The 23,223-nt window shown below is 49.8% G+C and overlaps 1 protein-coding gene across 1 annotated transcript; it reads left to right on the forward strand.

Annotated features, from left to right (window-relative positions):
* The first annotated feature begins 812 nt into the window (after positions 1 to 812).
* On the forward strand, positions 813 to 22,689 carry Pnldc1 (PARN like ribonuclease domain containing exonuclease 1). The gene is made up of 19 exons (XM_050135926.1): positions 813 to 1,285; positions 1,658 to 1,715; positions 2,015 to 2,088; positions 4,357 to 4,396; positions 4,998 to 5,121; positions 5,283 to 5,371; positions 7,686 to 7,786; positions 8,987 to 9,063; positions 9,209 to 9,352; positions 10,424 to 10,493; positions 11,991 to 12,076; positions 13,177 to 13,232; positions 16,310 to 16,374; positions 16,764 to 16,817; positions 16,949 to 16,991; positions 18,297 to 18,402; positions 18,685 to 18,860; positions 18,942 to 19,040; positions 20,352 to 22,689. The coding sequence occupies exons 1-19, from the start codon at positions 1,210 to 1,212 to the stop codon at positions 20,413 to 20,415; spliced, it is 1,602 nt and encodes a 533-aa protein (XP_049991883.1). The 5' UTR covers positions 813 to 1,209; the 3' UTR covers positions 20,416 to 22,689.
* Positions 22,690 to 23,223: the final 534 nt, after the last annotated feature.

Consider the following 23,223-nt stretch of genomic DNA (forward strand, 5'->3'; position numbering starts at 1 on the left):
GTTTCTTTGTAGCTTTGGAGCCTGTCCTGGAACTCGCTCTGTAGACCAGGCTGGCCTCGAACTCACAGAGATTAAAGGTGTGCACCACCCCTGCCCAGCTAGAAAAGGCTTTATAAAGGGACTGGAGAGATGGCTCAGTATGGTGGAAGCAGTTGCTCTTAGAGAGGAACTAGGTTCTCTAGGAACAGACTCCCAAGACCAGAATAGTAACTCACAGCTAGTACTACAATTCTTAGAAATCCAGCGCCCACTTCTGGCCTCTACAGGTACTGCACACATGCCTGCCTGAGAAAGACACAAAAAGTTATGTATTAACGTCATACAAGTTAGGGTGGAGCTTGGGGAGATCATGGCAGCTCTCAGAAAGTTGATACAATGTGAGAAACACTTGTAAACATGGTGGATTTTAGTGCAGTTTTCAAATATTGGTACCTCAAATAGCTTTACTTGGGACTGAAATATATTACTTTTGAGAATTCATTATTTTAGAAAAATGGCAAGCTACTGTACCTTTTTTGTTTGCTTGGTTTTTCCAGACAGGGTTTCTCTGTATCTTTGGCGCCTGTCCTGGAACTAGCTCTTGTAGACCAGGCTGGCCTCGAACTCACAGAGATCCGCCTGCCTCTGCCTCCCAAGTGCTGGGATTAAAGGCGTGCGCCACCATCAGCCGGCGTACCCTTTTTTTTTTTTTTTAAAAGTCTTGATTCTGAGGCATTCAGCATCTAATGGCATAGGAATCCTCTTTGCTTAATAAATACCCAAGTGGAGGCAAAGTAATGATAATACCAAGCACAAATATATATATATATATATTTTCTTTCCTCTGGTTAAATATCGATTGAAGCACCTCACTTGGAAGCTCAAGTCTGTAGGAGACTGTAAGTCTAGAACTGAGAGGCATACCAGACCGTTGACTAGTGAGCGTGGAGAATGGTCACTGGGGTACCATAAGCAGGCATTTCTACAGGATGAAGGCCACACTAGCTGATCGCCGATACCAAGGATGCCTTCAGTACAGCTGGCAGTTCTTGATTGCAACAGCTTCCACCTTCCCAGCAAGTTAAAACCAAGGCGGTGGGTATCCCATGCAAATTCGTACCAACCAGGTTCCGACCGAAGCGGGCCACGTGCACGAGCTTTAAGGCCCTGCGCAGCGGAAACGCGTGGGCAGCACGCGGCCGCATCCGGCGCGCCCTGGAACTAGCGGCTATGGACGTGGGTGCTGATGAGTTTGAACAGAGCCTTCCACTCCTGCAGGAGCTTGTCGCGGGTGCGGACTTCGTGGGTAAGGTACCTGGGCTGGCTGGCCCTGTCATCAGAGTCGCCTGCCACGGAGAGCCTGGGGACTGGTGGGTGTGGTTCAGTACTGGATGGGTCTCCAGGCCAGAGGAGCTCAGAGAGCATCCCTAGGAAGGAAGGAGAGGAGGCTTTCCCACTCCGACAGGGGGCCTGAAGCAGTCAAACCCGCGGCTCCTGTGACTGTTGTCCAGTCAGCCCTGTTTAGAACCATACCCTAGGCTCCAGTGTGAAAGGTGGTGCTTGCTGTGTGTGTGAGCACGCTCACACACACACTCATGTACCGCGTGGAGCATTTACAGATGTGAAAGCTGGTGGCTTGCTCTGGGCCTGAGGACCCGTTTGTTTTGCTCTACCCTAGGTCTCGACATAGAGTTCACAGGTCTGCGTTCAAACTTGTCCCAGCCCCAGCAGATCAGGTACGGCTGTCTAACAGCCCACAGAGTGAGCCTCACCTGTGCCTCCTTAATTAGACCCTTCAGACCAGCACTGTTTCCTAGCAGGTTCCTGTTGGCTTTTTTTTCTTTTTTCTTTTTGGTGTGTGTTGGGTATTTTGGTGTGATGGGTTGCTTCCACCTGTTGAGAGGTGCGGCATTTGCTGGCCAAATGCCGGCAGATGCTCTCTAATTGTACCATGGACAATCGGTCCCTGATTGAGGGTAGCTGAGCCTGCCTCTGATGCCCTTGCCTGTGCAATGAGATGCCTCTTTCTTCACAGTCTTTTTGATTTGCCATCTGAGTGGTATGTGAAGACCCGGCAGAGCGTTCAACAATTTACAATCTGCCAGATTGGTGAGTCTGATGTTCAGCTCTTTGTTATGAATCGTTCGAGAAGGTTTTTTTTTGTGTGTGTGTGTGTTTTTTTTTCCTGGCTGGCTTTCTCATTGCTCTTTGACCATTTTCAAAGGCATTACGTACATTTTGTGTGCTTGTTCTGTTTTCAGGTTTGTTTTTGTTTGTTTGTTTTGATGTGTGTGTATACCACTTGGAGCACCTACAGTGTGAAGGTGGTGGGTTTTGTACAAGCAGGAATTTACCAGCATTATTTCGTGGTCCTAAACAGACCAGTGTCAGGGACAATCACTGTTAAACCTGTTCCATCATTTGAGCAAAAATATGTGTCAGAGTATATGCGATTTAAACTTTTTTAGGTTTTTTATGTCTTTAGTGTTTTGCCTGCGTGTACAGATGCACCGCTTGCATGCAGTGCCCACACAGGTCAGAGGAGGATGTCAGATCCCTATAACTGGAGTTACTGATGGCTGTGAGTCACCGTGTGGGTGCTGGGAACAGATCCCCTGTCACCACTGAGATGTCTCCCTAGCCCCAGTGTGTGAGACTTTAAAAAGAAAACCTACAGGAACAGGATTGTACACATATTTACATTTGGGATTTTTGTTTTATTTTTCTATTTTACTGGAGTTTGGAAGTCTGTGTTATCATACGGACCTGGTCATTTTCACAGTTTTGTCGTATTACAAACTACAAGTTAGGACTTAGTGTCCTAAATAAGGTATATTTAGTAACCATTTGTTTTTTATCTATCTATCTATCTATCTATCTATCTATCTATCTATCTATCTATCTATCTATCATCTATCTATTTTGTATACAATATTCAGTCTGTGTGTATGTCTGCAGGCCAGAAGAGGGCACCAGCCCTCATTACAGATGGTTGTGAGCCACCATGTGGTTGCTGGGAATTGAACTCAGGACCTTTGGAAGAGCAGGCAATGCTCTTAACCTCTGAGCCATCTCTCCAGCCCTTTAGTAACCATTTGTGTACAATTAAATGGATTTTTATTATTGGTGGTCTTCATATTTACACACTGTTACACTTTTGTACATCTGGGATAGCTCTGTCAGTGAGACTGCAGAATCAGAGTGTGTGCATTAAAGTGTTGATAAATACTGCCAATCAACCACAGCGTTTCCAGGGACCGACCCCAGCAACAGCAAGTGTACATTCCCATACAAAAACCCTGGGGAGTATGGGTCTGAAATTTAACCCAACCTGATAGTCTAAAAAATACTCTTAATTTTATTCTGATTTGCATTTTCTAATACTGGGGTCACAAGCTTTATGTGAAGGACTAGATCATACCTAAGGTTTTGCAGGTCATGTGATTTCTTTTACAAGGCCTGCCTTTGTAATAGGGGTCCTGACTCTCAGTAAAATGAAGTATAAAAACATTTTATACAAATACAAAAACATTATAAAAAAGAGGGTTTTACAGACCCCCTGATTTTTCTGGAGATAAACATTTCTGTGTGTGCATGCCTGCTTTCCACTCTATTCTTGGGCTTTGCAACTTTTTGAGAAATTTATTACATATTTGAAAAGAACAAGAAATTGCTCTTAAGTTTTTTTTTTTGTTCTCCATCATTCTGGAGATTTCCCACTTTGAGTGCCTTATTAGTAATACAGGGATTTTCAAAGTAGTCAAATCTGTCTTTTTTGTTGTTGGTTTGGAGTTTTAAATTTTTTAGGTTTTTATTTTTGAGTGTGGGACACGTGTGGAGATGAGATGACAATTTGGTGGAGGTTGTCTGTCCTTCCACCTTTACCTCAGTTCCAGGGATTAACCTTGGGTCTTCAGGCTTACGTGTAAGAGCCTTTGCCCGACGAGCCATCTCCTCTGAGACAGAATCTCACACTGAAACTCCAGATCGCCTCAAACTTAACAAAAATCTTCCTGCCCTAGCCTCTGGAGAAGGAATGTAGCCAAACTCTTCAATTTGTGATCATCCTCCTCCCCTTCCCGAGCACTGGGGTTACAGGTGTGTACCATGAGGCCTGACTCTTGGCTCATTTAAAACTGTGAACATGCTGATCTAATACGTCTGTGTGTGGAAAACTGGCCATCGCCATATTATGGTGATTTCAACACAAGCTGTGGTGTGGCAGATCTCGTGTTGCAAGTCTGTTTTTCAGTGAGGATGTACCCCCATTCTGCCGCCCCCTCCACGTCTGTGGGGGCAAAGCATGGGCGGGAACGTTTGGTCTTTGGTTGCCGTCAGGTGACTCTGCTTCGGTACTCATGACTTCTGTTGTTCTAGGGTTGTCTGTGTTTTCCAGCATCGAAGGAGAGTCAAACAAGTATGTATACCGGCGGTAACACACACCACTGTCCAGTCTGTGTTTGACAGCTTGAACTTGGGCATCTGAATCTCTTTGTCCTGAACACTCTGACTTCTGGCTCTGAAGATTGGCAGGAGCACCTTGTCTGTGGGGCCTCCCTCTCCTGTCCTGTGTCTAATTTCCATCAGCTGGCCCTTGTACTGTCTTCGGGGAGATAGCAAAGTGTGTTAGCCTCCAGAGAGATGCCGAGCTGCCTAGAAGCTCTCAGGCACCAGCAGTCCAAAGCATGCTGCACCTTTTGGGATACCCTTGCCTGAAAGCTGCTGCAGGAGGCTGACCCATGTGTGTTGGGGGGTTACTGCCTGGCTGCCCCGGCTGAATATGGGGGCCTTTGAGTGGGCTATGGGCCTATTTCTGACTTTTGACTTTGCTCCCTAAGGACAGTGTCATTGCCTGTTTTCTCTGGCCCCTAGACAGAGCACCTAAAATACATCCAGCCTTCAGAAAACATTCAGATCCTTAAGAATGAAAATCTGCATGAGCCCGGCTGTTTTGTCTGTCTGTCTGTCTGTCCGTCTGTACTAGTTTGAGACTTCTCACCATTGTTTCTGCTCTTTAGGTATATAGCCCACTCCTGTAACTTCTTTCTCTTTCCTACAACGTTTGGGATCTTGGACTCAGAGTTCTCTTTCCAGGCGTCCAGTGTTCAGTTTTTGAATCAGTATGGCTTCGACTATAACAAGGTATGAACCTGGAGGAGGAGGTGGCTGTGACTGGGGAGGAGTCCTCTGACTGTTCCATGTCCCTTCTCCGTTGTCTACACGAAGCCAAGGTGTCCCCGTTGCTTTGCTGCCTGGCCCTCGGACGGCTCTCACTAGTCACCTCGTTCTGTTCCCTTCTTCAGTTCCTCAAAAATGGCATCCCGTACATGAATGAAGAGCAGGAGAAGAAAATTAAGCATAGTATCCTGAGAGGGAACTGGAGAGTCCGGAGGTAGGGTCCACATTCCCAAGTGCCTTTGGTTTCTGGCCTCTGCAGGTGGGGACACTAGCCCATCCATCCACACTCAGCTGAAATGACTTTGGCCACCTCTACTTTCCTGAGAGGCTAAAACCCTTCTCCTATCGCCTCCTTTCCGCTCCCATGTGAATGCTATTTTAATCTTGAAATGAAAAAACTATGGCTTGGGAGATGAAGCTCAGTTGGTAAAACGCTTGCCATGAATGGTCCCAGTTGAGCCTTAAAACCCAATTTTTAAAAAAAATTTATTTATTATGTATACAATGTTCTGTCTGCATGTATACCTGTCTGCCAGAAGAGGGCACCCGATCTCATAGATGGTTGTGAGCCACCATGTGGTTGCTGGGAATTGAACTCAAGACCTCTGGAAGAACAACCAGTGCTCTTAACCTCTGAGCCATCTCTCCAGCCCTAAAACCCAAAATTTAAAAAAAATATGCTTGTATATTTTATTATTCAGCACTGGGGAGGCAGAGGGAGGTGAATTCCTTGGGTTTACTGGCTGTGCAGCCTAGCCGGTGAGATTCAAGCCGGTGAGAGACAGAAACTCTGTCTCACGAAGTGCTAGAGAACACTTGAGAAAGACCAGGTTGCTCCCTCTCCCACAGCCAGCTCATACGCCTCACAGACAGGATCCAAAGATGGTGGCACACACTGGCAATCCTAGCCTTCTAGCCCTCCGGAGAATGAGGGAAGATGATTATGTGTTCAGGCCAGCCTGAGCTACACAGCATGATCCTCATCCCAAAAAAGGAAATCAGAAAGGAGAAAAAAAGTTCACTCAAGTCTGGTGCTCAAAGAGACAGGAGTTGGGTCTGTGGTGTGAGCGGAGGATTCACAAGATTGGAGACGCAGAGAGTGCAAAGACTCTAGAATGTCTGTGTGGGCCCTAAATTGCCTGACCCTGCTCAACATGGGTCTTGTCTCTGTCACCTGGGCAAGGTTGCTTCTTTCTCCTTTGACAGAATGGCAGCCTCCCGTGTGTTCGCACTAAGGTTCATAGTGACCACAGTGAGGTGGTAGCTTGGGTCCCAGTCAGCTACGGCTACCCCTTAGTGGCCAGTTTTGGACTATGTAAGCTTTTGGGGATTGAGATTTTTTTTTCTCCCTCATCAGAAAGAAAAATCAAATAGCTTTGATTCCGAAATTTGGTTTTCATAGGGTTTTTATATTTTGATATTTTTTTCCTTAACTTTTTAAAAAATGTTTTAATTTTAATTTTTAAAGCTTACATATAAGAACATAGGTTTTTGTAAGGAATGACAGGAAGTCACTTATAGAACTTCACTGCTAAGCCTGCCCGCTTTTCTGAGTTCAGACTCAAAGTAAGGGGATGACTTTCCCTTTTTCCTTTGGATACCTGCCAGGATTCTCAGCATGCTTGCCCTGACCTTCTGGACTTTCCGGCTGTTTCTCCAAAGCCTTGCCCCTCCCCTGAGCTACTTGCTGACCACCAAATCTGCTTGATTTTCTTGAACCCTAGCTCTAAAGGCCCAGCTGGCGCCCTGCCCCCCCCCTTTGTCTTGCTGCTCTCACAGCTGCCTAGAGTTACGGCCTGCCTTCCCTGTTGTTTTCCCTTTCAAACTAATGAAATGATCCTCAAAGTTCAAGAATAAAAATAGGGAAAATAATTTGAATTTTTAAAAAAATTTCATTTTATTTGTGTGGAAGTTTTGCCTGTGTGTATGTTTGTACCAGTGTGTGCCTGGAACCAGGGGAGGCCAGAATAGGCTCTGATGCCCTAGAACTAGAGTTAAAGATGATTGTGAGCCATCATGTGGTTGTTGGGAATTGAGCCTGGATCCTCTAGAAGAGCAGCCAGTGCTCTTAACCGCTGAGCCATCTCTCCAGTTCCCCATTTGAATTTTTAACCTTTTGCTACTTTCAAGTGTTGGAGATAGCGCTTAGATTTCTGACATAGGAGCAGAGGGTTCGTCCATGTCCTTATCTTTTCCTGTGTTTCCAACCAGGTCATTACAGATTTCTCTGGGAGCACAGATGGGCAGACATCCTGACAGTAATGTTCATTGTAGGGCCCCTTGCACTTCTTCCACCCCATCAAGGCTGTCTTGTATTCCTGTAGACCTCTGAGGAGCCCAGATAAGAGCTTGCCTTCTTCTGGCATGAGAGGACACGGAGAACAAATGATGACCATTGTCATTGTTGCTGCTAATTCTCACTGTGAGGTCACAGCGTTAAAAACAGAGGTTCCAGACACCTTAGTCTTAGTACTAGGAGTCTGGTGTGATCTCCGCCAACCTTTCTGCTTTCCTCTGTCCATTTTCAGCTCTCTGGATAAAGACCAGATTAAGGTGGTGATTGACAAGGTGACTCAGTGGCTGTACCTGGCTGAGGAAGGTGACCAGATGACTCTGCCCGGCATTGCTGGTAGGCAGGAGGCTATTGCTCCCCACCTGGGAGCACAGGGGTGTCTTGGCAATGCATCAGACGGTGGGGAGCACGTTCTCTTTCCCATAAGCTCTGATCGCAGATGCCTCATGACGGAGTCTGAGACATTTGCTAATATCTTGGGGTTAAAGTCGTGACCTGAATTCCCAGGTCTCAGAGGCTTTTGAACCTGATTGAGTGTCAGGGGTAGAGAATCATTCATGAGCCAATCACTTCCACCCTGCTGGAGGTCCTGCTTTACTAACTTGTAATCCCTGACCTAGTGCAGCAGTGCTCAGAGCATGGTCTGTGGACCCTGGCCATGGAGTCTGTGAGGTCAAATCTATCTTAGAAGTGTCGCTCAGCCGTGACACGTTCATGTTTTTGTGCCGTTTGTCCTGGTGCTGTAGCGATGAGGGTAAGACCCGCCTGTGCCATGGCACAAGTTCAAGATTATCCTCATCTGCATAGTGAGTTTGAAGCCAGCCGGGGCTACACAAAGCTGTCCCAAAACAAACACAAAATAAAAAGTTTGATCCATAGTCATAAGCCTGACGGCCTCTCGACGGAGACCTTTCTGGTGAGGTCAGTGGCTGTGTGACTCATACCTTCTCTTGGTATTGGTGTAGCAAACTGTGTGAGCATCTGGAAGACAGAATTGCAAACCAGCATCTTCCTAGGAATGGGCTTGTGATGTCCCAACAACAAGGCACAGGGCAGCCAGTGGGTCCTGTGTCACCCAGTGACAAAGTTCCTTAGTAAAAGCCAGTACCTAAGGAATTACCAGGAGTGAACTGGCATAGCACACAAAGACCATATGCAGCCAGCCACAAGAGTGTCCCCAACTGAAGAGCATTCCTGAGACCCACTCCTTTGAGGACTTTGTCCTAGACCATCACAGCAGGCACACATGCACGTGGCTCAGACTCCCTGGAAGCGGGCCTCGGGTGCAATCCACCAGTCACAGGCTCAGATGTTCTGGAAGCAGGCCTCAGGTGCAGTCCACCAGTTACAGGCTCAGATGTTCTAGAAGCAGGCCTCAGGTGCAATCCACCAGTCCCAGGCTCAGGTGTCCTGAAATCTGGCTTCTGGAGCATTCCACCAGTCCCAGGGCCTTGGCTTCTATTCTTTTCTCCTGTGGGGTGAGAAGGTCCGATGGTGTTCCAGGATCTGTGTGTGCCTTGTGCTTCCTCGCTGCAGGGTTCCAAGCCTTTGAGGTCCAATTGGTGCTAAGGCAGGCCCTCCCCAACATCTGGACAGTGCTGAAGGATGAGGGGGTGAGTCCTCACATGGGTGTGCCTTCTTAGTGACTCCCTCCCCCCTCTCCTGTTCAGTCATCTGGCCTCGGCAAGGCTTCTGTCATGTGTGCATCCCGAGTTTTCCAGCCGCATCCTTACACGCCTGCTCTCCTGTTCGCTGCAGGTGATTGTGAAGAAAGTCAGTCAGCCACATCGCTGGTACCTTGAGCACGACTCTTGCGACCAAATCAGCTGTTGGAAGGAGCAGATTCTTCTCTCTGCAAGAGGCTTTTCTGTCTTTTTTCAGATGCTGGTGAAAGCCCAGAAGGTAGGAAGCATTTCTTTTCTTGTCCCCCCCCCCCATCATCTTCTGTATTAATGGTGGTGGGTTTTGAAGATTTCTCTGCCAATAAAATTGTATTTTTCACCTAACCTTATTCGGAAGGCCAAGAAGAGATTAAAGTTGTCTTTTTTTTTTTTTTTTTTTTTCCCCAAGACAGGGTTTCTCTGTAGCTTTGGTGCCTGGCCTGGAACTAGCTCTTGTAGACCAGGCTGGCCTAGAGATCCGCCTGCCTCTGCCTCCGGAGTGCTGGGATTAAAGGCGTGCACCACCACCGCCCGGCTGTCTTTTTTTTTTTTTTTTTTTTTTTTTTTTTTTTTTTAATAAGTGTTTCTTGGGGTATGGGGAGATGACTCGGTGGTTAAGATCACTTGTTGCTATTGCAGAGGACCCAGGGTTGATTCCTGGCACCCACAGGGCTTCTCACAGCCATCTGTATCTCCAGTTCCAGTGGATCTGACCCCTCTGTGATCTGGTCACAGGGATCTGGTCCCTGTGATCACCAGGCACGCACGATGTACAGACATACACACAGCCCAGACACCCATATAACCTAGAGAGACTGGTAAAACTTTCTACTGACTTTGTTTTTTCTAGCTAGCTTCCTGGACCCAGCCTTGACATCCCATGGTGGCTTAGTCTGAGGAAAGACCGCGTGTGTGAGATGCCGCTGCACCTTTGTCCCTGCAGCGGCACGGGCATCTTAACACCTAAAATTGTGTCTGCCTCACAGAGTCCCACTGTGTATCCTGCCTCAAGCCTCTATTGTTCACCCATCTCCCCCTCCCTTTTCCTCCCTCTCTCCCATCTCTTCTTCCCTCCCTCCCCTCCCCATCTCCCTGTCCCCCCACCTTCTGCCCTCCTGTTCTCTTCCGTTCTTCCATCTCAGCAGTCCCTTTACCTTCAGTGGGAGTTGAGAGGCAGTGATGCTGGATTATCAGGTATCCAGAGCTATGGCCTTGGCCGAAAGAAACAAGCCCAGAAACCTGATTTCAGACCAAGTGTCAGCCCTGATGCTTAGACTTTCCTTCCTCTCCCCTGTTGCTTTGCTCCAAGTAGCCCTTGGTAGGACACAACATGATGATGGACCTTCTGCATCTCCACGAGAAGTTCTTCCGACCTCTTCCAGGTAGGGGCCGAGCTGCACTCTCCCAAGCTCAGGTCTGTGTCTGTACCATCTTCTGGTCAGAGACCAGGAGACGTCTCAAGGAGGGTCAGTCTGATTACAGACCCTCTTCGGGTGCCTGAAGCTGCCCAGGGTCATGATGTGACCTTGGGCGAAATTAGAAGTGTGTGAAGCAGAGAACCCACCCTTCGTCGTTCAATGCTTTGGCTTTTCCCCCTTGTTCTGAGTCTGACACACTTGTGTAGACTAGGTGTTAGATCTTAAGGCTTGTTAGAGCTTGTGTAGACTAGGTGTTAGATCTTAAGGCTTGTTAGAGCTTGTGTAGACTAGGTGTTAGATCTTAAGGCTTGTTAGATCTTGTGTAGACTAGGTGTTAGATCTTAAGGCTTGTTAGATCTTGTGTAGACTAGGTGTTAGATCTTAGCGCTGGCTCTTCCCCTCGTGCCATTATAAACCTAGCGGATGTCATTTCGTTGGCTCCCCTGGCTCCTGTCTGGTGGCTGTGCTCCTTTTCTCATGCTTGATTCTCTTGATGGACAAATGGCAGTGTAGCACAGTGGGAAGTGTTCATCCCTCATGTTCTGTGTGACCTTCAGCTGGTCCTCTACTTTCTCTGGTTAGCTGGAAGATGAGATGGCAGAAGAGACCTTAGCATGATGGCGGGCTGGAGCTAACTCACAAAGGCGTGGTGCACACTAAAGGAAAGAGGTGGACAGCTTAGGGGGGACGTCTGCAAAACGTGACTGGACAGAACTGCTGGGCTTGAGCTTATTAGAGAATTTAAGGGCAAATTAATAAGATTAATAAGACGCACTCAGAAAACCTGAGCAAACAGAAAAAGGCTATCAGTGGAAGAGGGTAAGTGAGGCAAATGGAGAAGTGGCTGCAGCTGGTGGGGGCCTGTGGCTATGGCGAGGTGCCACAGCCACACAGTGCAGGTGGGACCTGAGGGAAAGGTGGGCAGTGGGTAGGTAGAGGGAAGGGGTCAGGACCTTTCCACCAGTCAGCACTGAGGTGTTCAAAACCTCAGAGAGGTGGGCCCGAGGACCCCACGGAGAGGACATGGCAGAAGTCACTGCTGGGGAGGAGAAGGGAGTGCAGTGGGAAGAGACCTGGCTCCTTGTCTGGGAAGTGTGTGTGTGGTGATGCTGTTTGTTCTGAACTTCATTCGCGGTGTGCGGTGTGACTGCACAGTATGGCCTAGTAAGACTCCACCGAGAGCCCTTCTCCTGTCAGGGCGCTTTGCTTAATTATAGGGTGTTTGGTTGATGTCTTGGATGGTGTTAGCTACTGATGGCGTAGGTAGGACCTTGAGTTTGGAAAGCCTTGTGACCTTTACCTTAGAAAATGGCAGTAGATGAGGATTAGGGATATTTCTGATTCTTGTCTCATTCTCCCTGTTTTGCTAGTCAGTGCTGGTGGCAGCTGGGCTAGAGTGGGTCTGTGTTGTGTCCATGAACCCACAAATTTACGTGTCCCCATCTGGACCTTCCCCCTCAGAAAGCTACGACCAGTTTAAGCAGAACATCCACAGCCTGTTCCCTGTCCTCATTGACACCAAGAATGTGACCAAGGACATCTGGAAGGTAAGGAGGGATTGCTTTGGAGTCGGGGCTGTTGAGTCTGTGCAGGTGACACCTTTCTCTGTAGTTTAACCCTTTCCAGGCCCCGGTTGTGTTGTATTTGTGTAAATGGTGTCCTTTTCATTGGACAACAGAGCAACATTTTTGTGGTTTTTTTTTTTTGTTTTGTTTTGTTTTTTGTTTTTAAGACAGGTACCCTGACCAACCCTGAATTTATAACAGCCCTCCTGCCTCAATCTTCCACGTACTGGGATCAAAGCTGTATACCATCATGTGTGGCCCAAACAGCTTATTTTAGAGCTTGATGCATGTTTTATAAATCTGTGAAGGGTCCCTAGAGAAGGATGAGGGACCCTTTGTAAAGTCTGGAGGAAGCACCGAGGTCCTAGGTTCTCTGACAGAGCTAGAATTACAGGGAGGTGGCAAATTGAACCCACTTCATATGTGGTCTAGAGTGGTACCAGGTGAGAGGTGAAAGCTTCCCACGTGATTGTCCTGTAGCCCAGGTCACGCACTACTGGTGGAAAAGGGAGATATTGAGTTACTTTAAATGCTTTTAGGAATTAGACAATGACAGAGCAAGGGGACTCCACCGTATTCCAAAGTCCTGGGTTAATGGCTTCAGGTGGCTGTCAGAGGAGGGGCAGTGGAAGTCAGAGAGGCCATTAGTATTTGATCCTCACCCGTTTCATCTTTGATCTTGGGACTTTGTAATCTGACATTGCCCCCAAGGCCTTCTGATCCGAGAATGCTGGATATTCTGCACACACGGCCTGGACCCAGTCCAGTGCCTCGGGTTCCTGTGCTCTCATATGTCCCTAGACAGAGACCTGAGTTCTCTGGGTAACAGACCATCCTAGCCAGGCTTGTCGGGACATCTCCTGGCCTCCTGGCCCTGAAATGAAGGAAAGGGCGGTTAGGTCACAAGGGGAGGCCAGGATTCACCAGGTCCAGGTAGTGACCCTCTGGGAGGCCAGGATTCGCCAGGTCCAGGTAGTGACCCTCTGTGAGGCCGGGATTTGCTGGGTCCAGGTAGTGACCCTCTGTGAGGCCTGTAGCAGATGTTGACCCCAAGCACAGTGCTCTGTTCTTCATGATTGCAGGAACTGCATTTCCCACGAGTCTCCAACCTCTCAGAAGTGTATGATGTGCTGAGCAGGTGAGGAAGACGCTTCTGGAACAAGCCCGCAGCTTTGGCTGCCCAGGCCACGAGGGACCCCTGAGACCTTTCTCTGGTTTTAACTCACTCCAGGCCCCCTGGTTTTGATGTGTTTGTATGTACTTGCGTGCTTTTCCTTGGACGATCTGGTGGTACAGCTCACTGTGACCCAGCTGCTTGGACTTCCTGTCCTTCTGTCTGGCTCCTCATGCCTTTGCGGTGCCTCAGACAGCATTCTTGACCCCGCTTCTGAGCAAGAAAGTCAGAAGTCAGAGGCCAAGGTCTCACAGCCTGCTGCCTGTCTTTGTGAACATTTTACAAGTGCTGTCGTCATTTTACCATTGTTTCCCCTGTCACCAGAAAACAGTCATCTATCTTTCTTTCTTTCTTTCTTTCTTCCTTTCTTCCTTTCTTCCTTTCTTCCTTTCTTCCTTTCTTCCTTTCTTCCTTTCTTCCTTTCTTCCTTTCTTCCTTTCTTCCTTCCTTTCTTTCTTTCTTTCTTTCTTTGTTTTTCGAGACAGGGTTTCTCTGTAGCTTTTGGTGCCAGTCCCAGAACTAGCTCTTGTAGACCAGGCTGGCCTCGAACTCACAGAGATCCGCCTGCCTCTGCCTCCCGAGTTTTTGTTTCTTTTAAGACAGGATCTCAGGTGTTCCGGGCTGGCTTTGAACCCCCACCCCGTGTAGCCAAGAATGGCCTGAACTCTGATCCTCCTGTCTCTACTTCTCCAGTGTTGGGATTACAGGCTTGTACCCATTCTATGGGGTGCTGGGGTAGAGCCCAGGACTTTGCGCATGCCAGGCAAGCGCTTTAACAACTAAGCTGTGTCCCACACGCCTTCTGTGTTTGAGGCTAGCAGGGCTCTGTGGGTTTACCATCCTCTCCTTGCCTCCTCCCTTCTTGCAGATGCTGCCTATTGTCCCTTTGCTGGGGACCCTGGCCGCCACCTCTCATTTCTTTTGCCATCACCACTCATACTTAAAACCAAGCTGTTCACTTTCTGGCCCTCTTCCTGGCTTGCATGGGTAACCCTGTGGTTTTGGCACGGACTTGTGGGAAATACGAGGGCTAAAAGGGTCAGAACTCCTTCCCTGGAGGGAAGCCTTTGGTGAGGAACCTAAAACTGGTGCGGTAGTGTGACCTTGTCTTTGGTCCCTTTAGCAGCTCCCTTCCCCCATGCCCACGGCTGTAAGGCTTTTTTGCTCTCCACCGATTACTCAGGGCCCTGTGCTCGGCAGGATGATGCACACAAGGCGCGAGGGACAGGCTGTGGTCCCTGTGCTGGTCAAGGTTTGTGTTACGGTATGCCTGGAAGCTTGGGTTCTCTCCTCTGTGGGAGATGCTCGCTCTGGACTTGGCTTTTTTGGTGGGAGTGCTGCTTGGTCCCTTGATTCTCTCCCATCTCCTAGAACGCTGTGGGGTGTCCCTCCTGCGCCCTCCTCTCCCTGTCGCTGGTCTCAGCAGTCCTTTGCCCTTCTTCCCCTTGTGCAGCTGCAGGTCATGCGGTTCACAGCTGGCCGGGCTGTTTTCTCATGCTTTGTTTTTGTTGGTTTGAAGCGTCAGGGATTGAACCTAGAGCCTCGTGCGTGCGTTAGAGCCAAGAGCCCTGGCGCTGAAGTGCAGCTGCAGCCATTCGAGTAGGACATTCTGGGAAGTCATCTGCCGGCTTCCTTCTCCATTTTCCTCCCTGGCATGACCTGAAGACGTCTTCAGCTTAATATTAACTTTTGTCCCTTAAGCCTATTCCCAGGCCTGCAGCATCTCCTAAGTCTTCAGGGCCCCAGGCTCAATGCTGAAGGCCATGTGTCCTTTACGTGGGCATTAGTGTAAGGAGAGAATTGTGTTTTTAATTCCCACACTCTGATCCGTGCTTCTTGGGTTTAAACTCAGAATTTGATACTCACTGGTTCATAACCTACTTTGAAAAAGCCTCGGCCTTGCCGTCTATGAAATGAGCAGGTAAAACCCTAACGTTCATAACTCAGGAGGTAGCAGTGAGATCAGGTGGGGTCATGCACGTGGGAGGCTGAGGACAGGCCTTGTGCTTATTGAAACTTAGCTGCCATCACCGCTGTTGAGACCCCTTCTAGCCCTGATAGCTGTGTGTGGCACGGGACTGCTGTCATGACCATTTCACGGGAAGCTCAGCATCTGTCGGGGATGTCCACACTGCCGGATGCTGCTGCCCCCCTGGGCCCAGAGCCACAGGGCTTCAGAGTGGCACCTCCCACGTCTGCCTACTCAGCCATGTCCCGCTGGTGTTACCCTATATATCGTCTCTGCGTTCTCGGGGTCGCAGCTGCTCCAGGCTGTTCGTCTTCAGTGCAGGGATTGCTCCTAAGGCCTTCCCATGCTCGGCATCACCCTACTGCTGAGCCCACGTCCCCAACACTTTTTAGAGGCGGGGTTTCACTCAGTCAACCAGACTGGCGCTGAGGTGGTCTGTATAGCTCAGGCTGGCTTGAGCCTTCACTCTTGGTCTCCAGCCGTGCTTTCCAGGAGGGCTGCGTCTGCTCCTCACTGCCACCTGCTCACACAGCTCCAGACTGTCCTCCGGTGCCACTCCCTTTGGGCAGCCTGGAAGGACCCTGGAGTTTGTCTGTGCTCCAGGACACAGTATGATTAGCTCTGTACTTAGAGACTCCAAACTCCACAGGGCAGGCAGCTCCCTGTAGTGTCCAGATGTTTTCCACGTACTGGAATATATCCAATTAAGTCCCTTTTATCTTCCTCTTGTTCTGTGGCCTCATTCAGACCTCATCTGTCCATGCTTAGATCCATGCCTTTTTTTCTTAAAAAAATTTTTTTGGGGGGAGGGTTGAGACAGGGTTTCTCTTTGTAACATCCCTGGCTGTCCTAGAACTCGCTCTGTAGACCAGGCTGGCCTCAAGTTCACAGAGATCCTTCTGCCTCTGCCTCCCGAGTCCTGGGATTAAAGGCGTGCGCCATCAGGACTGCATCCACACCTTTTAAAAGGATGTGCTGAGCGCAGATCTCTATAGCTTAAGCAGGGGACAAGAGGAGATACGTTTAGTGAGTTAATCTTTATTTTCCCCACCCCTGTTTTCCTCCCTATTAGTAACTTGAATCCCACTAAGAATTCTGGACCAGAGATTATTCATGCAAGACAGTGTAAAAAATACGGTATGTTCCTGAGCTCGGGCCCATTGCACAGTTGGCCAAGTGCCCTGGGGCTGAGCTAAAGGTTCTCTGGTTCCCGCCCCCCTCCCCAAGCAGGCTGCAGAGGCTTGGGTGATGACTCCCCCCTGACCTGCCTTGCTCTGCTCCCCAAAACTCTGCCTTCCAGAGAATAGTCAGGTCATAGGAACCTGTTTTCTCCCAATGTGTGGGGTGTGGTGTGTCATCTCTACATGGCAAGGACCAGGATGACAAATGTTTATAGGCAGAAGGGCACACATATTGTGTGCCACAATTGCTTGGATGCTAGTAAGGTTGAATGGGATGGGAAGAGGGACCACTTTCTCATGATGCGTTCTAATCACTGACCTCTCTCTTTTGGAAAACCACTTCAGCGGAGACCAAGTGCCCCCATGAAGCTGCGTATGATGCCTTCCTCTGTGGGTCAGGTAAGGTGCTCCTTAGAGGGGCATTCTGCTCTGGTGATATGTGCTGGGCTCTTGCTGGGCTGCATGTAGGGTTGAGTTTGATCTTTTCCACAAGCCTTGAGACCGCTTACATCTCTGGCTTTCTCTTCTAGTTCTTTTGAAAGTGGCGCACTTGCTCCTGGAGAGGGTGCATGGGTGAGTGTCCTCCCTTCCATCCTGTTACCAAGTCCTAAGGCCTCAGCCAGGACCTCTGGGTCACAGGACTACCAAAAAGAAGGTGTTGTAGGAGGCTGCTGGTTTGTCCTGGCCTCCCAGCTAGCTTAGCCCCAAAATAACCACGCAGAAACTGTATTAATTAAAACACTGCTTGGCCCATTGGCTCTAGATTCTTACTGGCTAACTCTTACATTAATTTAACCCATCTCCATTAATCTGTGTATATTGCAATGTGTCAGTGGCTTACTGGGTAAAATTCTAACCAGCGTCCATCTCAGGCAGAGGATCCATGGCTCTGCCTTTTTCCTCCCAGAATGCAGTTCTGTCTCCCCACCTACCTAAGTTCTGCCCTATCACCAAGCCCAGAGCAGTTTCTTTATTAACCAATGAAAACAATACAAAGACAGAAGGCCCTCCTACACCAAGAAGGAATGTGTAGTAGTGGGTTTCTCACCCAGGACCAGCCAGTGTTGAAGCAGGCCGTCTGCTTCAAGGAGCCCTTTCCTGCCTCCCCACCTCCTGCATGGGTTCTGCCCCTGTCTTGGCAATGGGTAGATGGGCATACACCAGGAGACTCACACAACAGGGTTTGACTGGAGCACTAATTCCTCCTGGGGAACTTCCTGGCTCAGTGCCTTGGCTTTGTCAGCTACAGATGTTCTCACAGCTGTTGGAGGTGACAGTGAGGCCAGGGGATAAGGTGTTCAGATGAAAGACACATCATGGGATCGTACAGGCTTCAGGGAGGACAGTGACGGAGAGAGGTGCCTGGATGGAGGAACACAGAATCCCAAATCAGAATGCCAATGCATTGCCCCTGGTGGTGGTGGCATCTTGATGCCCCGAGCTGCCATGTGAGCACCAAGGGCACTTTGACTTTGAGATGTGACAGAACTGTTAGTGGGTCACATAAATTCCACGGGACGCGGTGTCCACAGAAGGGTTTCATCACATTTGTGGCCTGTTCTTCAGGACGGGCGAGACATATTTAGGAACCGCCTTTGTCTATTTTCGCCACAGATATAAATACAAATGTTTTATGACATATTGATGCGAGACTTAGAGCTTATGTGAGGGGCTGTCAGCTGGTTTCCTCTTTCCTCTGTTCTGGCACAGAGTGAGCGCTTGCAGCAGCACCTGGGGCCAGGTGGGAGAGGAGGAGGAGAGAGGTGCCTGAGGCAGCTACCTTCCCTGTTTCCCTACTGAGAATCTTGGCTGTGCCCGAGGACCTGCATATAAAACCCATGTGCCTGCCTAAGTGCTTCCGGGTTCTCTGTCCTGCAGCGCTGTTTCTGTCGACGACGAGGAGTCCACCTTCCCTCAGTACCTCGAAGTGCTGGCGCCATATGTGAACCAAGTGAATCTCATCCGAGCTGGGGTTCCTAAAATTGTGAGTATGTCTCATTCTGCTCCCTGGCTTTGCTCAGGCCTGTGGGGAGGCGGCCGCCAAATGTGTCTTGGGGTGTGCCGAGGGGTTCTGATGACAATGAAGCGGAAGCTGAGGAAGCTCCCTCCCCGTGACACTTGTTTCTTCCGCCCAAACCTACATAGATCCATCTCTTCCTCCTTTCTCTCCTTTCTGCTCCAGCCTCAAGCACAACCCCTTTAGTGTTTTTAGTTGCACGAAGTGTCAGTGAGAACTATGAAGAATTTCTCTTGGTTTGTTTTTTAGAACTTTTCTGGCCCGGATTACCCCAGTATCCGCCCTCCTGTGCTCATCCTTACCGTCAGGAGGTGGCCTGGGGTCAGCGAGCACCAGGTCTACCGTGAGTTCCAGAATCTCTGCAAGTTTGATGTCAGACGGTTCACTCGAAGCCAGTTTCTGCTCCTGACCAATAAGTTTAAGGAGTAGGTGCCTCACTCCAAGTCCCCTCTTCTCCTTCGGTGACTGTGGCCACATTGCTGACCTGGGCAAACTTCTTTCGGCAGTGCCCGCAATGTCTTGAAGGAGTACAGGAGCCACCCGACCCTGCAGATCTCGCTGTACCGGTACTGGAGACATTCCCCCAACATCACCTGCCTGTTACAGTGAGTGACCTGTCTGCCGAGGTCCCGTTTTGTCTGGTTCTGGCCCTGCTCACTAACCGCTCTGAGCTGTTGACGGGAAGCTTTCTCATTCAGCGCATCCCCCTGGGCCCTGCTTTATCTCTGAGCCAAAGTGGACTGCTCAGCTAGTTGGGCAGTAACAGGGATGTAATAAACAAGTGAGCGAACTCTATGTGGTATTGGTGACATGCATATTGAAAATGCGAGAAAGAGTGGGGATAGAGAGAGGTCTTGGGGGGGTACAGTGCAGAGGAGATGATGGGGAGAGACGGGGGGGTACAGTGCAGAGGAGATGATGGGGAGAGACCTGAGGGGTACAGTGCAAAGGAAATCTGGGGGTGGGGAGGGGAGAGACCTGAGGGGTACAGTGCAAAGGAAATCTGGGGGTGGGGAGGGGAGAGAAGTACAGAGGAGGTGATGGGAGTCTCAGTAAGATTTGGGGAAGTAAGGAGTGAGGAGCAGCAGTTAGGCAGGGGGCAGCAGCCCTTAAATGAAGGTGCCTGGTGAGCAGAGGGGGCCAACGACGGGGGACAAGCAAAGGGATAAGGTAAGGAATGGGTCCCTTGCAGTGGAGGCCGCTACACATGTGAGGACTGTGGATGTATTGTGGGATCGAGAGGAGAAGGGATACAATCCAACTCCCATTTCCAAAGCCTTGCTGTCTCCTGTGCCAATGAGGGGCGGGGCATCAGGGAACAAGTATGGCTGTGTATGGTCCAGCCTGTGTGACGGGAAGGGGACCAAGCAAGCAGCAGCCCTGAGAGGGGCTAAGTCGCCTTTGAGGTTGGGACCCAAGTGACTGGAAAACCAGCCTTGGAGTTGCTGAAGCTTTAGGAGGCTCCAAAGGCCGTGGGAGCCATGGCTACCATGGGCAGCCTCTTGTCCTGCCCGTCTCTGACCTACATCTCTGGGGAAGGTGGCTTTTCGGGATTGGCCCAAGAGGCGGACATTCACGATTGGCACCTGGAGAATGGTTGAAAGGACATTTGTGTGGGGAGGTGGCTCAGTGGGTGGAGTGGGTGCTTAGCTCTGGGTTCCTTCCCCAGCCTCACCTAAACTACCTGTCATCCCAGTACTGGAGATGCAGAAGACCAGGAGATCAAGGATATCTCTGGCCACATAGAAAACCTGAGGCCACCCTGGGATACTTGAGCTCCTGTCTAAGAAAGAGAACAAAAGAAAAACACATTTGGTTGAATGAGGGAATGGCGAGCAGAGCCTGTGCCACTTGCCTCTGGTCCCCAGGCAGACCCTACCCCGCCCAGAACTCTGACTTATGCCTTTGCCTTACAGAGTCTGCAGCATTGTCACCACCTGGGCCATGGTTGCGTTCATCCTGGGAAGACCCAGGCCCTGAGTGCAGTGAGCCTCCTCAACTTCCGCCCCAGCTTCCAGAGATGGCCCTTGCGGCTCGTCTGTATAAACCAGTTTGTTTTCAGACAGACCTGTATGGTCCTTTGTACATATTTTTGTTGTGTTCTAAATGTGAGATTCTGTAAATAAGACTGACGATAAAACCCTTGCATCTGTAGGACCTTTGTACGTGGCCAATGCATTCCTTCCTGTAAGCTGGGGGAAGTCCTGGCCACTTGGGTTGGAACCACTGCTCCAGCATGTCCCGAATTTTGGTGTGTGTGTGTGTGTGAGGGAAGGGGCTGTTTGGACAGGAGTTGGCAGAGACGAGGGAAGAGACTACTGTGGCTTCAGTAGATGCTGTGTGAGCCACAGTGAAGGTACCTGGCCGACACTGGGACTCCAGGGCTCCAGGCTCCCCGGACTTGCGGTATAAGAACAGGAGGAGATCAAACACTGAACAGGTCAGCATGAGAGGAATAGCAGCCAGTATGCTGTGGAGAAGCCCGTGGCGCTGTCACGGAATGGAGGGATGTCAATCGCCCAGGCTTGGGAGTCACAGGCCCCAACGGCTCTACTGCTGAGAGGCACGGGCAGCTGGTAAAGTTCCTAGTTCCATGATCAGAGCAGGCCCAGCACTATGGTCGTGTTACTGCTTGGAGACTGGACACAGCCATCTCACCAGAGTGCTTTTAAAACCTCTGCTTTCGAGCTGAAGAGAGGAGCTGAGAAGACAGCCCCACTTCTTTCCTGTAAACTTTGGGGTGGTGCCAACTCGGTCTCCCCACTGCAGATTCTCAGTGACTTGGGGTTTAAAATGCCTCTCGAGGGGGTCTTTTCCTTTGCTTTCCGATACTTCATCCCTGGGCTAAGGCGGCTTGTATATCTGCCTGCATACACCTGGGCGTCCCTACATCCCAGCTCTTCTGGAGACCTCCTTTCTCATTTGGTCCCCGTAGTCAGCCATTGACCTCTTTTACTGAGATCCTAGCTGGTCTCTAGCTCGGAGGACCCCATCCTACATCTTCATTTCTCCAGGGCTGACCTGGTCCCCTGCGACTAAAATGGTCCTGAGCCCACTTGCCATGGTGCACACCCTTCACTGTCCTGTGATAGAGGCCACCTTCCTCGGATGGCATGTCCACCGCTATCGGCCTGCAGGATGGATGACTGGAGGAGCTGGCTGGGGTAACTCCTTACACCTGACCTTTTGTCCAGAGAGCTGCCTGACCCCAGTCATGCCATCTTGTCTTCCCTCTGCTCCTCCAAAGGCCTGAGTGAAATCCTTTGGTTCCAGCGTCTTAGGTGGCTTCCCATTCCACTGGACGTTTATTTATCTTTTTGAGACCAGGGTCTCTACGTATGTTGCCCTGGCTGTCCTGGATATTTGTTATGTAGATCCAGGCTGGTCTCAAACTCAGAGATTCCCCTGCCTCTGTTTCCTGGGTGCTGGGATTAAAGGCCATTTTCTTGTTCTCTCATCTCTAGGACCAAATAGTTGTATCAGCTTCCCACGGGTGTCTTCCATTTTTTTGAGGGTCACCTGAGCCTGAGTGGCAGAGCTCAGCTTAACCTTGGGTGCCAACTTGTCCCCAGTTGGCCTTTCTGTGTCCAGGTGTGGGGTTTTCCTTCCCTTTTTTTTTTTTTTTTCCAGTGAGACAGTGTTTCTCTGTGTAGCCCTGGCTATTGTCCTGGAAACTCACTTTGTAGACCAGGCTGGACTTGAACTCAAAGATTCGCCTGCCTCTGCTTTGCGAGTGCTGAGATTAAAGGTGTGTGCCGCCACCACCTGGCATGGGTGTGGGATTTTCCATGGGGCTCACGGTTAATTTTGAGGCCCTTGTGGCCTGCTGCCCACACAGGGCCTGAGGCCTGCCAGCCCTGGCTTCCCACCAGCCCGGCTGCTTGGACACTGATCTGTTTGGATGGAAAATCGCTCCTTATCAGCACCCACTTTCTCTCCCCTAACTTCACTCAGAAACTCTCTAGAATGCGGGAGGTCTGCCGCGAACAGGCCCCGCTCAGTGGAAGAATAAGCCAAATAAAGCCTCTCTGGAGCCTGCTGTTGAGAGTCCAGGCATTTGGGTACTCATCCCATTGCCTCTGCTCCAGCTTTCCAAAATTCTAAATAAATTCATCTCAGAAGCCAAGAATTTGACTTTTTCAGCAAGCTTTCTTTCCTCTGAGATTGTTGGTGGACAGCGCACCCCTAAAGAGGATGGAGACCCCAGTTAGAAATCAGTTTCCCCTGTTATTTCTGTTTAACAAATAAAGAATACCTTTTTAGCCAGAAGTGTGCGTTTGACAGACTGTTGTGCCTGGTGACCTCTGATCCACCGACTCCAGTATTCCTTGGTTCCTATTCCACTTCGTGTCAGCTAGGAAAAGGGTTAGGTCCCAGTTTAGGAAGTTCAAAGTTGAAGGTCACATCCCCACCCTGGGGTTTGTCTCTGGAGAAATCTCTCAGTAGAAAGTTCAAGGTCACATGCCAGCAAGTCCCCACCCCCATTTCCTCCATGGTGGGGGGGGAGCATTAGTGCACCCTTAAGACCTGGGGGCTGGAGAGATGGCTCAGAGGTAAGTGCTCTGGCTGCCCCTCCAGAGGTCCTCAGTTCAACAACCGTGTGGTGGCTCACAGCCACCTGTAATGAGATCTGGTGCCTCCTTCGGCCCAGCTTACAAGCTGGAAGAACACTGTACACACAGTAAATAAATCCTTAAAAAATGACCTTGGGCCCAGGGACCTCCCATTTGGCCTCACTTCCAGGACACCTCCCAGTGACCCAGCCTTCAATTCAACAGACCCTCAGGA

This window comes from Alexandromys fortis, unplaced genomic scaffold, assembly GCF_014885135.2.
Source record: "Alexandromys fortis isolate MF-2015 unplaced genomic scaffold, M_Fortis_MF-2015_v1.1 scaffold_23, whole genome shotgun sequence".
Classification (NCBI taxonomy): Eukaryota; Metazoa; Chordata; class Mammalia; order Rodentia; family Cricetidae; genus Alexandromys; species Alexandromys fortis.